The sequence below is a fragment of the Sebastes umbrosus genome, chromosome 15 (assembly GCF_015220745.1).
Source record: "Sebastes umbrosus isolate fSebUmb1 chromosome 15, fSebUmb1.pri, whole genome shotgun sequence".
Taxonomy (NCBI): domain Eukaryota; kingdom Metazoa; phylum Chordata; class Actinopteri; order Perciformes; family Sebastidae; genus Sebastes; species Sebastes umbrosus.
This window is the reverse complement of record NC_051283.1, coordinates 5,374,466-5,388,525: the sequence shown is the minus strand read 5'-3', so window position 1 is coordinate 5,388,525 and position 14,060 is coordinate 5,374,466. Positions and strand designations below refer to the sequence as shown.

The 14,060-nt window shown below is 40.4% G+C and overlaps 1 protein-coding gene across 11 annotated transcripts in view; it reads left to right on the top strand.

Annotated features, from left to right (window-relative positions):
- Window positions 1–14,060, top strand: part of ptprua (protein tyrosine phosphatase receptor type Ua) — a 271,405-nt gene that overhangs the window by 169,101 nt on the left and 88,244 nt on the right. For all 11 annotated transcript variants that reach the window (XM_037793898.1, XM_037793895.1, XM_037793894.1 and 8 more), the window contains exons 6-7: window positions 2,559–2,730; window positions 5,362–5,655. In XM_037793898.1, the coding sequence (XP_037649826.1) occupies window positions 2,559–2,730; window positions 5,362–5,655 (466 nt within the window). The remainder of the gene's footprint in view (window positions 1–2,558; window positions 2,731–5,361; window positions 5,656–14,060) is intronic.

The window sequence follows — 14,060 nt, the reverse complement described above, 5'->3', positions numbered from 1 at the left end:
CAGACAATAGTGAAAAATGTCCATCCCAGTTTCTCAAAGTCCAAGGTGATATATTTGCTAATTTCCCCACTGTGGGACCAATAAAGGAATATCTTATCTTATCTTATCTTAAATGTATTGTTCTGTCACTCCAAAACCCAAAGATATTCAGTTTAATACGATAGAAAACAGAGAAAAGCAGGAAATCTCTGTATGTGAAACAGCATTTTTCTGCGGTTTCTGCATGAAAAATGACTTTTTACTAACGATTAATCGATTATCAAAATAGTTGACGATTATTTTTCTGGCGATCGACTAATCGATTAGTCGACTGATCGTTGCATCTCTACATATCTTGGACACAACAATTTTTTAATTGTGAGCCTGCATCACAAGCTGGAGGTTTGGAGTTTAGAGAAAAAGAAAAGACACATTAGTTGCTTTAGGAGTCTGTAGGATATACTGTTATGAAACTAGACTCGTATAAATCAGGACATCTCCGCTTCTGCTACATCATTTTTGCTATTCTTGTTTTCTAAATTCCCCCGACTCAATGGAAGTACAACACTGAATCTCTATTAATATCCAACAAATGAATTGCCTGATGACAGAGAGCAGGAGTCACCTCCTCTGACCTCGTGATGAACTGTATACAGTAGTAGTAGTTAAAGGAAATGAGAGCCGTTATCTTAACTGTCAGCATATTCCAGTCCAGTAATAATACTGTAACTTAATAATCCTAAATAATGCAGTAAGTTTGTGACTCTGTTTGTGTTTTAATGGCTGTGTTGTTGCAGGGAAATGAGTCATTTGGAAGATTATTAAGTTTGCGCCTCTGCTTTTGTAGCTTTTTGATTGTGGTGGCATTTAGTTTACTAAAGCCCCTCAAGTCATTTCTCTCATGCACCGACTGAAAATAGTTTCAATTTTCCTAGTTTGAATATGAGCTAATATTAGTCTTCAAAAATCCATCCCTGAATGCCTCCACTCTTCTCCTCTGGCCTTGAAGCCTGCACATCTAAGTGCTTTTGAAATGATGGCAGCAGAGAGAAGACGCTTTGCAAATGAGATCTCGGTATACTTGGTGATCCATCCCTTGTTTCCGCCCGATTTCATTTCGCAACACCCCTCTCTCTTCTCCGAATTGGAAGCCTTTGAAGATCATCGGCATGTGAAAGAGACATTTTTTTTTTTATCAGTTTCAGAGTTTGTGACTTTGTTGACGGAGCTACACGCACACACAAAGTCACAAACAAACAATACAAGGCTTGTCTTTTGTAATTTGACAGTGTGCTACGGTGAACTTACTCTTCAGAAGTCAACACTCGCTTCCGGCTCCTCCCTACTTTTCTCATTAAGAGAAAAAAAAAACCCTGGTAACGGCAGAAAATAGAGATATATATCGCAATCCATTACAGCCTCCTGTTCCTCCATTTGTTGTTCGTGGCCCGTTTGATCATCACCGCCGAGTCTGCTAATTGCTGCTTTCTCTTTGATCTCCGCGGTGCTGTGGAGGTCCTCTCTGGACCAGTCTGGAGCTGCTCACCTCCACACCTTTCCTCTATTTAGATAGTCCAAACAAATTGTTAGCATAATGTTTCTTAATCAATTAGCATCATATTTCTTCTCCCCTGTCCTCTGGCCCACACTTGCAGACGGCTGTCTCAGATGCTATTTACATCTCCAACATCAACGGGTCCAAACCTGAATTAGTTATTGCACTGACTCTTAATTACAATGTGATTCGGGGCTCGCTGCCAGACAGGATATGGCAGCAGTCTTGGCTAATGGAGGCATTTATTTTTGCTTTTAAAAGCCTACTTTAATGTTGGATACAGTTTTTTTAGGTGACTGATGTGAAAAAAAAATCTAAAATATGGATGCTGTGCTCTGAAAAGGCACTTCAAAACTGAATGTTGAAAACAAAAAAAGTTGCAAAAAAAAAACTCCTTGAGCTTTTTTTTTAAATAAAGGGAGAGATTATATTGATACCAAAAGTTATAATCTGTAGCTTTAGGCAGCAACCACTGTACATTCACATCTTCTTACAGCACTGCATTTCCTCCCCATCCTTCCCTAAACCAATTCAAACATGCGGATGTCAAACCCACTTACTTGAAAACAGCGAGAGCAGGCGACAGTTTACATAATAATCTGCTTATTCTGAGAGAGAGAGAGCTGCATATATTGTAGCTCGCACCTGGAAGCAGCTCATTGCGAGCGCTGGCCTCGTGTTCCGATGGTCGAGCCAATTGCCAGTGTGCCTGGAGCGCTGACACATTAGCATGGCGAGAGATGAGGAGCTGTCAGCTCGAGCCCCCTGCGCCGGAAACAACAACCCGGGAGGCCCCGTGTCACAGGCCTCACGAGCGAAAACACTATTGTTACCGGTGACATTTATCACGCATTTATTATCTTGCCCTCCCGTGTAGCTAATTCCACCCCTCCTTTGTCTTCCTGTCTGCTTCCTCAGCCTGCCGCCCATTTTTAATCACTTGAATAGACTTCAGGTAAACATGTGTGCTTGGGTTGCTCACTCCTGCTCTCTCTCTCTCTCTGTCTCTCTCTGTCTCTCTCAGCGGAGAAACAGCATGGTGCTGGACACGTCCTTGCTGTCTCGGTTGAGCCATAAACGGCTGATGGCGACTTTCCATGTGGAGGCGCAGCGTGGGGAGCAGGACCTCTACCGCTGCATCACCCTGTCCCCCCGGGGCGCCGCCGTCTCCAACTTCGGAGAACTCATTGTCAGAGGTAAGCTAGATGGAGGAACGCATGATTAATTTAGTGTTGGGCAAGAGTTACCAGAAGGTGTATTCTTCCTCTTTTGGTGGAGGCTAATTAATAATAATTACAATAAACTTTATTTATATAGCACCTTTAATACAAGAAATGCTGCACAAAGTGATTTACAATAAGGGAAATAGGGAAATGGACTTTTATTTTTGTTGTATTTTTCTAAATTTATTTGCTTTGTTTTCTTTTTTTTCTTTTTTTTTCCTATTTTAGTTATTGTTTGTTTTTCTCCTTATGTTGAGAGGAGGTATATTGTATAAGCCTGAAGCTTCTTCACCTCTCCCGTCACATTTTTTTTTGTTTTCATTATCTGGATTTTAAAGTTTTTTTTTGTGTGCAAATAAAATAAATAATTAAATGAACATAAAAACAGGGATAGAATGCCTTAATTGATGTAAAATAGGATGGCAAATAAGACACATTTGATAAAATATGAGAAAATAAAGAAACAAGATGAAATAGAATTCATAGAATGCATAACACGAGACAGAAAAAAACCCCCACTGAATAATAATATTCAGTCCATCAGTGCCCATATTTACAGCATGAATATATACATCAATAAACACTGCGGCAGCATCAAAGGGTGTCCCTTCCTTTCTACATCAGCGGTGGAGATTTAAATCTTTAAGGCAAAGGCTCAAAAGTTTTCCACTAAAACTTTTTGTTTAGTTTTAGTTCTCAACTAAACAAACAGACGAGACTTATGTCTGCCTTCTATCCAACTGCCCAACCATCTAAAATGCCAAAATAACAAAGTGTTAATGGAATTAGTCGCTGTAATATAATTACTGAATTTCATATTGTAATCCTTCACAATCATTACTGAAAAAAGTAATCACATTACTCAGTGATGTATTACTACCCAACACTGAGTTCAACACACTATTAGGCTAGGTACGGTTAAAGAAATAGTTCAAAATTTTAGTAAATAGCTTATTTCTTTTTTTCCGAGGGTAGAATGAGAAGATCGATACTAATCTGATGTCTGTGCATCAAGTACAGTGCTGGAGTCAGGATGTGGTTAGCCTAGCTTAGCATGGTTTAGGCTTAGGATGCATTCACACCAGATAAGGCGTTGCGGCGATTTGGAGCAGGGTATAATATATATTTGTATTTCTCTTTTTGTAAAGGTGAAACACAACTTATTTTTTAACTTTGGACAGAGCCAGGCTAGCTCTTTCCCCCTGCTTCCATACATTATGCTAAGCTAGGCTAACCACGTCCTGGCTCCAGTTCAATACATGCAGACATTAGCTTGATATCCTCATCTCACTCTCAAAAGGAAAGCTAACAAACATGTTTTAAAAATACTAAAATACTGCCTTAAGTACACAGTAACACACATTCACAATGTCTCTTGTTACACATTCTAGTAAATAATGTCACTGTATAATGTATCAGGGTGCTTTCACTAGCCATAGTCCGTTTGGTTAGTCCGAATCAGAGTGAAATTGATCCTTTTGGTCCGTTTTCTGTTCTGGTTCTGTTTCACAGTGTGTAAATTATAGCGGACCAAATAAAAAAATAATAATTTGCTGAGGGGCAAATTTATCTTTTTCATCCCGAGAGCTGCCACTTCTATGCGGGAAATCACAGACTTTGAAATATTGCTGTCGAAGTGTTTTCACTTTGACTCGGCACTGATCTACTGTGCACCACAAATCCCTTCTACTCCAGTTTATCTTGAATTACTTTATAAACTGTCACTGTTTTGTGGAATTTATTCATCATATTCTGTATGTTCTCTTCGGCCCAGAAGTCGAGCAAACATCGGACTTCTGCAGAAGTCCAAGTCAGTCCTCTCCCACTCATGTTAACCTGTCGTTTACGCACAGGTAGCCTGCGTACGGTCCAAGAACACCTCTCACAAGTGGTCTCGGACCGGTTGTTTTGGTCCACACCAGAGTATCCCAGCCCAAAACGAACAGCACCATTCAATTAAAACCCACTAAATGTTGGCTTGTGAAAGCGCCCTCCGTCAACCCTCCCGTCACTCACACACATACACACATTTCCTTACATACCACATCATGTGATGAATTCATTTCATGTTCGCCGGGTTGATAAGGGGTCATATTATGCATCAAGGCTGTTTTTTTTATATATATGCAGAAAGGACAGAATTAGTTATTCAAATGAGCTTTTATTCAGGGTCATTAGAATGGAAATTAAGAATTTCCAACATTCAAGAGTCTCTCTCACTCCGTCTCTCTCTCTCTCTCTCTCTCTCTCTCTCTCTCTCTCTCTCTCTCTCTCTCTCTCTCTCTTTCTCATAGTCCTGATGTGATTAAAAGATTTTTATGATTCAATGCTCTAACAGAGCAGAAATAATGTTATTGAAAGTGTAAAACAAAAAAAAGAAAAATCAATGACAGAAATCCTTGACTTCTCCTTTGCTGGCATGACTTGGCTCTTTTTCTGCAGAAAATGGCACTTTGACTGACTTTCATCAGTGTGTTCAAGGGCAGATTTCATCTATATATTCTTCTGTTGTTTCTAAGTAATATCACTCATAAACAACTGTATTCTAATAGGATTACATATTTAGATATACAATATAATAACAAGACATTTCTTTATTTGCAGTGCCCCCAACGCCGATCGCGCCCCCTCAGCTCCTGCGGGCTGGCCCCACCTATCTGATCATCCAGCTCAACACCAACTCCATCGTGGGGGACGGGCCGGTCATTCGGCGAGAAATCCAGTACCGGGCCAGCCAGTCCACGTGGACGGAGACTCACGGCGTGGGCTCACTCACCTATAAGATTTGGCATCTGGAGCCGGACACGGAGTACCGCATCAGTGTCCTGCTCACCCGGCCCGGGGAGGGGGGCACGGGAGCACCTGGACCTCCTCTGACCAGCAGGACAAAGTGTGCAGGTGAGTCACAACAAGAAATGATTAGAGCGAAGACAAGAACTGCTAATAGCTAATGCTGCATGATAGGGGTGGGAAAAAAATTTATTCAGAATCAATTTTCTTTTTTGTACGATTTTGAATAGATTTCTTTTTTTTCATACTTTATTTTTTCCCTTTTTTCGAGGTTGTTCTCATATATGCAATTTACAGTTCATAATAACAATAGTTTATAAACCAATTTTTTAAGTAGTTGAGCTTAGAGACGAACACAATAAGTACACTAGGGAAAACAACTTCAGCATTCAAAATTGAAATAAAATTAAGAAAAGAAAAAAAAAAAATCATAATAATAATAATAAAAAGAAAGAATAATAAAAAAAATTATAACATTAATAAAATAAAGTAATAATAATAAATTAAATCAACAAATAAGTTAATAGAAAAAAAATGAATAGATATCAATGCCAGAATTGATATATTTGCTTCATTTGAGTCTATGTGGAGGTAGAAGAAAGTTACCGCTTCTATTGTTATAGTCTGAGTAACGTGACGTTATATCCGTTCCGTATCCGTCAACCAAAACAAACTGCAGCCGGCCGCAAAGAGCAGAAACCAACTAATGGGGAGATAAGCGTATGGTCCCAGCTCTAGTTGCTATGACAGCACTAGTGTAGTATACTGCAAGCTGAGGACTTCAAGCGTCAGTACCAAACAACAAACAGAGGACCATCTGGTTGCTCCTGCAGCAAACACTGTTTTCAGAGTCTGTTCCTGCTCTGATGCTCTGAGATCCACACGAGTTCTGTGCTGCAGCTGAGCAGCCGCATCAAACTGTGTTGACGCATCACTTAACAACTTGTAGTTTGCCTGCAGCCACCGAGAACAGAAAGGTGCGTTAGTTGTCATCTACAGTTTTTTTACATGCAAGACAAGGATTGTGTGAAAAACAGCAGATAATGTGTGAAGATTCCTATTTGAAGGGGTTAATGTCCGGTCTGAACCCGGCTGTAGAAGAAAGTTTAGCTCAAGCTTTCATGTAGTATTGAGGTTCTGGTGTCGTGCGAGCAGAGGACACGGTCCCTCTCGCCACCTCTCATCTGTGTTTTAGTCGCGGCGCTGCTCATCCAGGGTGAAAAAAGACACCCTGCCACTCTGTCAAGTAGACGGCGTGACGCCCCTGTCACCTGCCACACTCTTTGATCGACTCTCGTCAGTGTCTTCCTCTCGCCCACCTCCTGTCAACTCCCATTGCTCAGATGCGAAGCTTTATCCCCGGGGGGAAGGCAGCAGACAGCAGAGGCCCCTGTGACACAAAACTCTGGATGAATTTGTCTTCCTAATGTGTCACGGAGAGACATTTCTTTTAGCACACTGACTCCCATTTTATGGACAGTCTTTGAGTGTGACATTTCATACTTACTGGTGCAGAGGATTGCAATCCCATGGGCCATTGTTGAGGGTGGCCAGCCACACTGAGGAGGTCCAGTTCAGATGCTAAACGAATGATGTGCGCTTGTGCTTTTTTTTCCCCCATCAAGTGTTCATGCTTTTTGTGTGGTGGGTCATTCTGTCAGAAATCAAACACTTTCTGACCTCACAACTTTCTATTTGAACAGTGTTTTTTTCCTACATGTCAACTTATATGAGAGAGTGTTAGAACATGTTTTGATTCACCAGAATGACCATCCGTTCAGGAGACAGGGGCCCTCAAAGTGGACCCATGATGGCCAACCACCCCTTTCTGATCATCGGAAAGCTAACAAACAATCCACAAATTCAATACAATAAATAAATCTGCACATTTTTGTCCTTAAATCTTAAAAAAAGTGTTCATTTTTTATTGTGTTATAAGGTGGGGATGTCACCGTAAGGACATTTTCCCACCGCTAAATAAACTTGTGACAACACCGGAAGAACAGATGACGCTCAATATCTGTAGAGAACTACTTTGACCTTTGTTATTGGATGGCTGTGTGTCTGGCCTCTCCGGTCCAGCTTTGGCTGCAGGGCTGCAGGTTTCCTCCTGGTGCCCGCTGAGCCGTCAAAACCAGCTGTGACCGATCCGTCCTCTGCACAGCTTCATACCACAAGTTTATAGCACTGGATTTAAATTCAAAATATTGCCAAATAGGCGCTTTTGCTTTGAAACCAAATCCTCCGCCATCGTCTTGTCCGTCAACTCTCTCTCGTCCCGTTTGTGAAATCTGACTTCTGCTGTTCTGTGCTGAGACTCAATACGGAGCAGACACTTTCGCTTTTGTAGTGCCCGTCGTCTGACTATGTATTGATAACACAGCGCTGATACACAAAAAATAACTAAATGGGTTTTATTTCTAATTATTTCTAAAAAGCAAAACCACAGTGTGGGGGGCGGTGGGCAAGTAGGTTCAGCACCAGCAGACTTCTGAGTACATATAGGTCAGTCTAACACATGAATCCTTAATGTTGCTTATGGTTTATTGTTTCAACTCAAATATTACTTCAGTTTTCCCCATTTGTTTATCGTCACGACTGAAAAACAGAAAATTAATAGATTCAGAAGTGACTGATTTCTGACCCATTCCTGACACAAATAAGTGACCTTGGTATGAATGCAGATGTGCCATTCGTGTACTTCAGCATTCATGCTTCTTGTTTCTTTATTAAATTTTTCTAAATAATATTGGCATGTTTCAAGTGATTCTGATGGCCTGAGGAAAATGGCAGTGAACATTGGTAATGTGTGTATTTCTTTAAGCCCATTCATCTCAAGGCTTCACTATGCTTAGTAAGTACTGTCTGTCAATTTTCATGGATACAACTAAGCAATGTCATGAACGCCTACAAGGCCACACTCTCACATAAGTGTGTGGTGTTTTCCCCATTTGAACGATTAATTATGTCGACTAAACAACAGAGGCGCAGAGGGCCAGATTTACTGCAGCTTGTGTGCTGGTTAGTCGTGCAGATTCTACGCATTCTGCCCCAAACACAAGTAGTATATTTATCAAACAGACGCAGCAGGCTGGAGTTTGAATGTCAGTTTAGTAGGGATGGGGGAAAAAAACGATTCACTTATGTATCCCGATTTTGAATCGATGTTTAATGCCAGAACCGATATATTTGCTTCATTTGAGTCTATGTGGAGGCAGAAGGAAGTTTTATCGTTGTAGGGTCTGGGTATCATCGGATAATCCGTTTTTCCTTTTGAATTCAGAAAGGAAAAAAAGTTTTTTTATTTTTTCATTTCATTTATTTTTAAACCAAAAACGAGAAAACGGCTGTTTTCTCGTTTTTGGTTTCTGAATCAAAAAATGAAAAACGAACCCAAACCGGGCCGTTTTTTGTTTTTGCGAATTCCTTTTCTCATTATTCGTTTTTAATTGAAGAACGGAAGTCACGTGGGTTTTTCGTTTTTTCGTTTTAAACCACAAACGAAAAATGGAATCACGTGGTTTGTTTTTTGTTTCCAAACGAAAAACGAAAAAACCAAATTAAAAAAAACGACCCGATTTAGTTTCTTCAAGTTTCTTTCTGTCATTTTCTCTTTTGAATCGAAGAGCGGAGAGCGGCAGTCACGTGACCCGGAAGTGAAGGCAAACATGTCAAAATAAAAGCCAAGAAGATAGTTTGGTCATTCTATAAAAGTGTAACATTATTTAAGCACATGATCGAGGTAATAGTAGAAGATAAATAGGCTAAATAAATACATACTGTACCTAAAAAAGCCTAATTAATTATATATCCTAGACATATGCACTGTGCCAAAATCATGGAAATTCTTAATAATTAGACCTGTGCTAAAAAAGCCGGGCGCAAGTAAGCCAAGTGATCTTCGGCCTATCGCAATAATCTCCATATTGTGTAAAACCATGGAATGAGTTCTTGCCAGCCACCTGACCAGCACAGTGGCTACTAAGCTAGATCTGCTCCAGTTCGCTTAAATAAGAGCGACAGAGTCCCAGACGACGCTGACTCTGCTTAACACCGTCCACAAAACACCTTATGCATCCTAAAGGTTATGCCAGAGCTTTATTTGTGGATTTTAGCTCAGCTTTTAACTCAATGAAGACGCATATTCTCCTGAAAAGGCTCATTGATCTCAACATCAACACAGGGTTAGTTGTGTGGATCAGAGGGTCTGTGTCAGGGAGAACATGTCAGACGTGCTGCCCACAAGGCTGTGTTCTTTCCCCTGTGATATTCTCTCTTTTTACTAATGAATTTATGATCAATGAGAAACATTTTAGACTGTTTAAGTATGCGGATGACATGGCCTTAGTTGGCCTTTTACAGGAAACAGGCCCACTAGGTGAAGCTGCCTATCTGACCCACGCTACAGCCCTTCAGACATGGTGTCACACTAACCAGCTAGAAATCAATGTGGCTGAGAAGAAAGAATTAATCATGTGCTGCACAAAACAACATCTGATCACAGAGCCAGTTTCACTTGATGGCCAACATGTTGAAACTGTGGAACACTTTAAATACCTCGGTACAGTCCTGGACACCCAGGTGAGCTTCTCTGAAAATACAGAGTATATTTTCAAGAGATGCTCACAGCGACTTTATCTTCTAAGGAAACTTAGTGGCCTCGGTGTCAGCCAGCAGATTTTAGAATTAGTGTACAAAACTATTGTTGAGAGTGTTTTAACCTTTAACCTTCCTGCCTGGTACGGTCACCTACACTGTAGATAGAAGAATAAACTGTCTAGGATTGTGTCAATGGCAGGCAAAATAGTTGGTAAACCCCAAAAGCCCTTGACTCAACTTTTTACAGAAAGGACGAGGAAGAAGGCGAGGAGTATCCTGGCAGATAGCTCCCATCCTCTCTGCAGCCAGTCGGGAGGAGCTATAGAGCCCCTCTGGCAACTAAACATGTGTTTAAAAAGTCTTTCATCCCAAATGCCATCAATATTCTTAACTCAACACAGTGACTGAGCAGATCTGAGCCACAGACACTGACATGAACTGTTTTAATGTGTAACATAACCTGTTTCTGTTTTTTACTAACTGCTGTCTGGTTTTTAATGTCTGTTGTTTTCTGTGTTTTGTGAGCCGAAGACAAATTTCCACCCTGGTGGACAATAAAGTTGTATTGTATTGTATTGATCAGATCATATTGAGGGGCCGTCAGCTTTACAATTTAGTTTGGAGGGAGATTCGGTATCAGTGAAGTCAGTGCATTTGATGAGTAGGCCTTCTGTGACGTTACCCACCACAGGGGTCAGAGGTCACCGTAGGGGTCAGAGGTCACCACTCCTCAATCCCCAAGGATTTTCTTTTCAGTCAAATTTTCAATTTTGACGCATTTATAGATGAAAAGTCAAGTCAATAAACATGATCAATGATAGAGAAGTATGGTTGATCAGCATGTTTGCCAACCTTCGGACATCATAGTCTAATATGAGGATTAATCAGCCTGAGTTCACTAAAAAACTGAAATCACTAACTTTCTGTATTCTGTTTGGTGGTTTATGATGCTTTTCAATCATTTCTAGTCTATTTGGTAGTATATATAATTTAGTTAATTTGTTCGACATCATGATAATGCTGATTTTTCAATCAGTGGTTATGACATTAATGCCAGCTAGACAGAATAAAGCTCTGTCTGTCATGACAATAGAACTGTACTGAAGGCCTTTCCTTTACTCGGGTGACTCTTTACAGCCTTCTGAAGACAGCAGGTATCTGTTAAATCTACAGTATCTGGAGTGATGAAGTGGCCTTCAGTCCAGTACTATTGTCATGACAGACAGAGCTTTATTCTGTCTAGCTGGCATTAATGTCATAATCGCTGGTTGAAAAATCAGCATTATCATGATGTAGAACTACTCGGCTACAGTCTTCCTAATGAAGTGAAGGGATCAGGTGGAAGTGTCAGGTGTGTTGAAAGGAGTAGCCACATAGTGCTTCTCACCTGCCGACATAAAGAAACAGCCCATAGTAAGGGTGTGAGAGAGAAAATTGTCAATTATGTGAGAGTTCTGTATAACATCTGTAGAGACCCTCCCTGTAATTTATCACACACTTTTTGGATAAAAGATATTCATGTGTTAATGAAAATAACAAAACAAAAAAATATCTATGTATGTATTTATTTGTGTATTTATTTAGCCTATTTATCTTCTACTGTTACTTTGATCCTGTGCTTAAATAATGTTACACTTTTATAGAATGACCAAACTATCTTCTTGGCTTTTATTTTGACATGTTTGCCTTCACTTCCTGGTCACGTGACTGCCGTTCTCCGCTCTTCGATTCAAAAGAGAAAATGACAGAAAGAATCTTGAAGAAACTAAATCGGATCGTTTTTTTAATTTGTTTTTTTCGTTTTTCGTTTGGAAACAAAAAACAAACAGAGCACCACGTGATTCCGTTTTTCGTTTGTGGTTTAAAACGAAAAAACGAAAAACCGACGTGACTTCCGTTCTTCAATTAAAAACGAATAATGAGAAAAGGAATTCGCAAAAACAAAAAACGGCCCGGTTTGGGTTCGTTTTTCATTTTTTGATTCAGAAACCAAAAACGAGAAAACGGCCGTTTTTCTCGTTTTTGGTTTAAAACGAAAAAATAAAAAAACTTTTTTTCTTTTCTGAATTCAAAAGGAATAACGGATTATCCGATGATACCCAGACCGTTGTAGTCTGAGTAACGTGGATACGACCTGCACCCTCACATGTTAAATCCAGCGTGGTAAACACTACACATCCGTTAAAGTATGGAAACACTTTGGGTTTCACACATTGGCAGGAAAAGCAGAGCTAGACATCACGGCTAAAGCTGCATGCTAACTCTGTCACAGACAGGAAACGTTATCGCATTGCGGTAACGTGGCAGTCGAGCAGGCCGTCGCTCTCATCTCCGTGGTTAAATCGGCCGACGCTACAACTGTAGAGCACCCATAAACTGACATTTATGTTAAATACATTCGAACGGCCCCGATGGAGCTGACCATGGATGTATAAAGAGAACGGAGCTGACGGGAGAGCTAGAGACGGACTTGGAGAAGTTAGCGGAAGTATACACGTGGGACTACGTCCGGTTTTCAAAATAAGGTGTTAACAAAGGGAACTGTATATACAAAATACATATATGGAAATAAGATTAATTGGATTCACCAGAAATATAAAAAATGACATATCCCTCATAGATTAAAAAGAAAGTACCACTAACTTGTGAGGGAAATGTCTTTATTCTTTGATTTTTGGGTTAAAAAATTGTTTAATAAATAATTCCTGACAATGACTGATATATTTGACTTCAGGACCTCTCTGACGACATACGTGCTGAAAATCAAAGATTTTTACTGGAGTAATTTAGAGATTTTTCAAAGTAAAAGTCCCTAGAAGTGTATGAATCAACTTTTTCCCCATGGTCTAGTGTTAAAAAAGTTAACAAAAATCGCAATAAATCGTAATATCGAATCGCAATACTTGTAGAATCGTAATACATATTGAATCGGCACCCAAGTATCGTGATAGTGCATATTGTCCCAGCCCTACAGTTCAGAGTGTTGCAAGGTGCTTCTTTCTCCTCATTGCATATGCAATCGACTGCTTCATCCAAAAGTACAACCGGTCCTGTAGGTTAAAGATTCTGTTTTGCTTGTTGTTGTTGATGACGACATATAAACTGTCCAGGAGAGACACACATATAGCAATAAGCACGTCAAAAACTATTGAAAGTTGTATTCCTTTCGCTAGGTCAATCTCCACTCCTCTTTGAAAGCCATTACGGGATAATGTATGAGGTAGATTAAACTGTCACGAAGCTACCGAACATCAACATAATTTAGAGGTTAAATTTCCAGAAATTGATACCTGCAGAAACTCATTCAAAATATGCATGTCAGTAGGCCAAGCCCCATGTGATTTCAGTGGTAAGTACCAGGGTGTGCACTGATAGTCCATCATAATTCCAACATAGCTCCTGGCAGGAGGGACAGGCCTCAGTGGCAGCTCACTGAGGCAGCTGTTAAAGATGAGCAGCATGAGATGAAATGTGCAGACCCATAGGGACTCTTGCTCATTCATCTTTTTCCTCTTCCCCCTGCTCATCTCTTGTCTGGTCTCTCTTTCCCTCCTTCACTCTCTCCGCCTCTGGCTAATCCCTCTGATTAGGCTAATCAAGCTGAATGTCAGTTTGGGGTAGGACTGGTGGAGGACTGGCGGGTGGAGAGGACAGGACAGAGCCTGCTGCTGCTGCTGCTGTAATGATGAGTAATGGTGTCTAGAGCAGAAAGTGAGCATTCAGTCAGTGAGTCCCTGGTGGCAGAACCTGGTTATAGTCGGATTACACTGCTAGACGGAGCTGATGTCGTTAAAAAATCTGACATCCAGCCAGTTATTCTCATGCACCTTTGACATGACGGGTATGATATCGTTTTTCAAAGCTTCATCTTCATCATATGATTGATTGATACTATTCCACAGGAAGATTTTAGC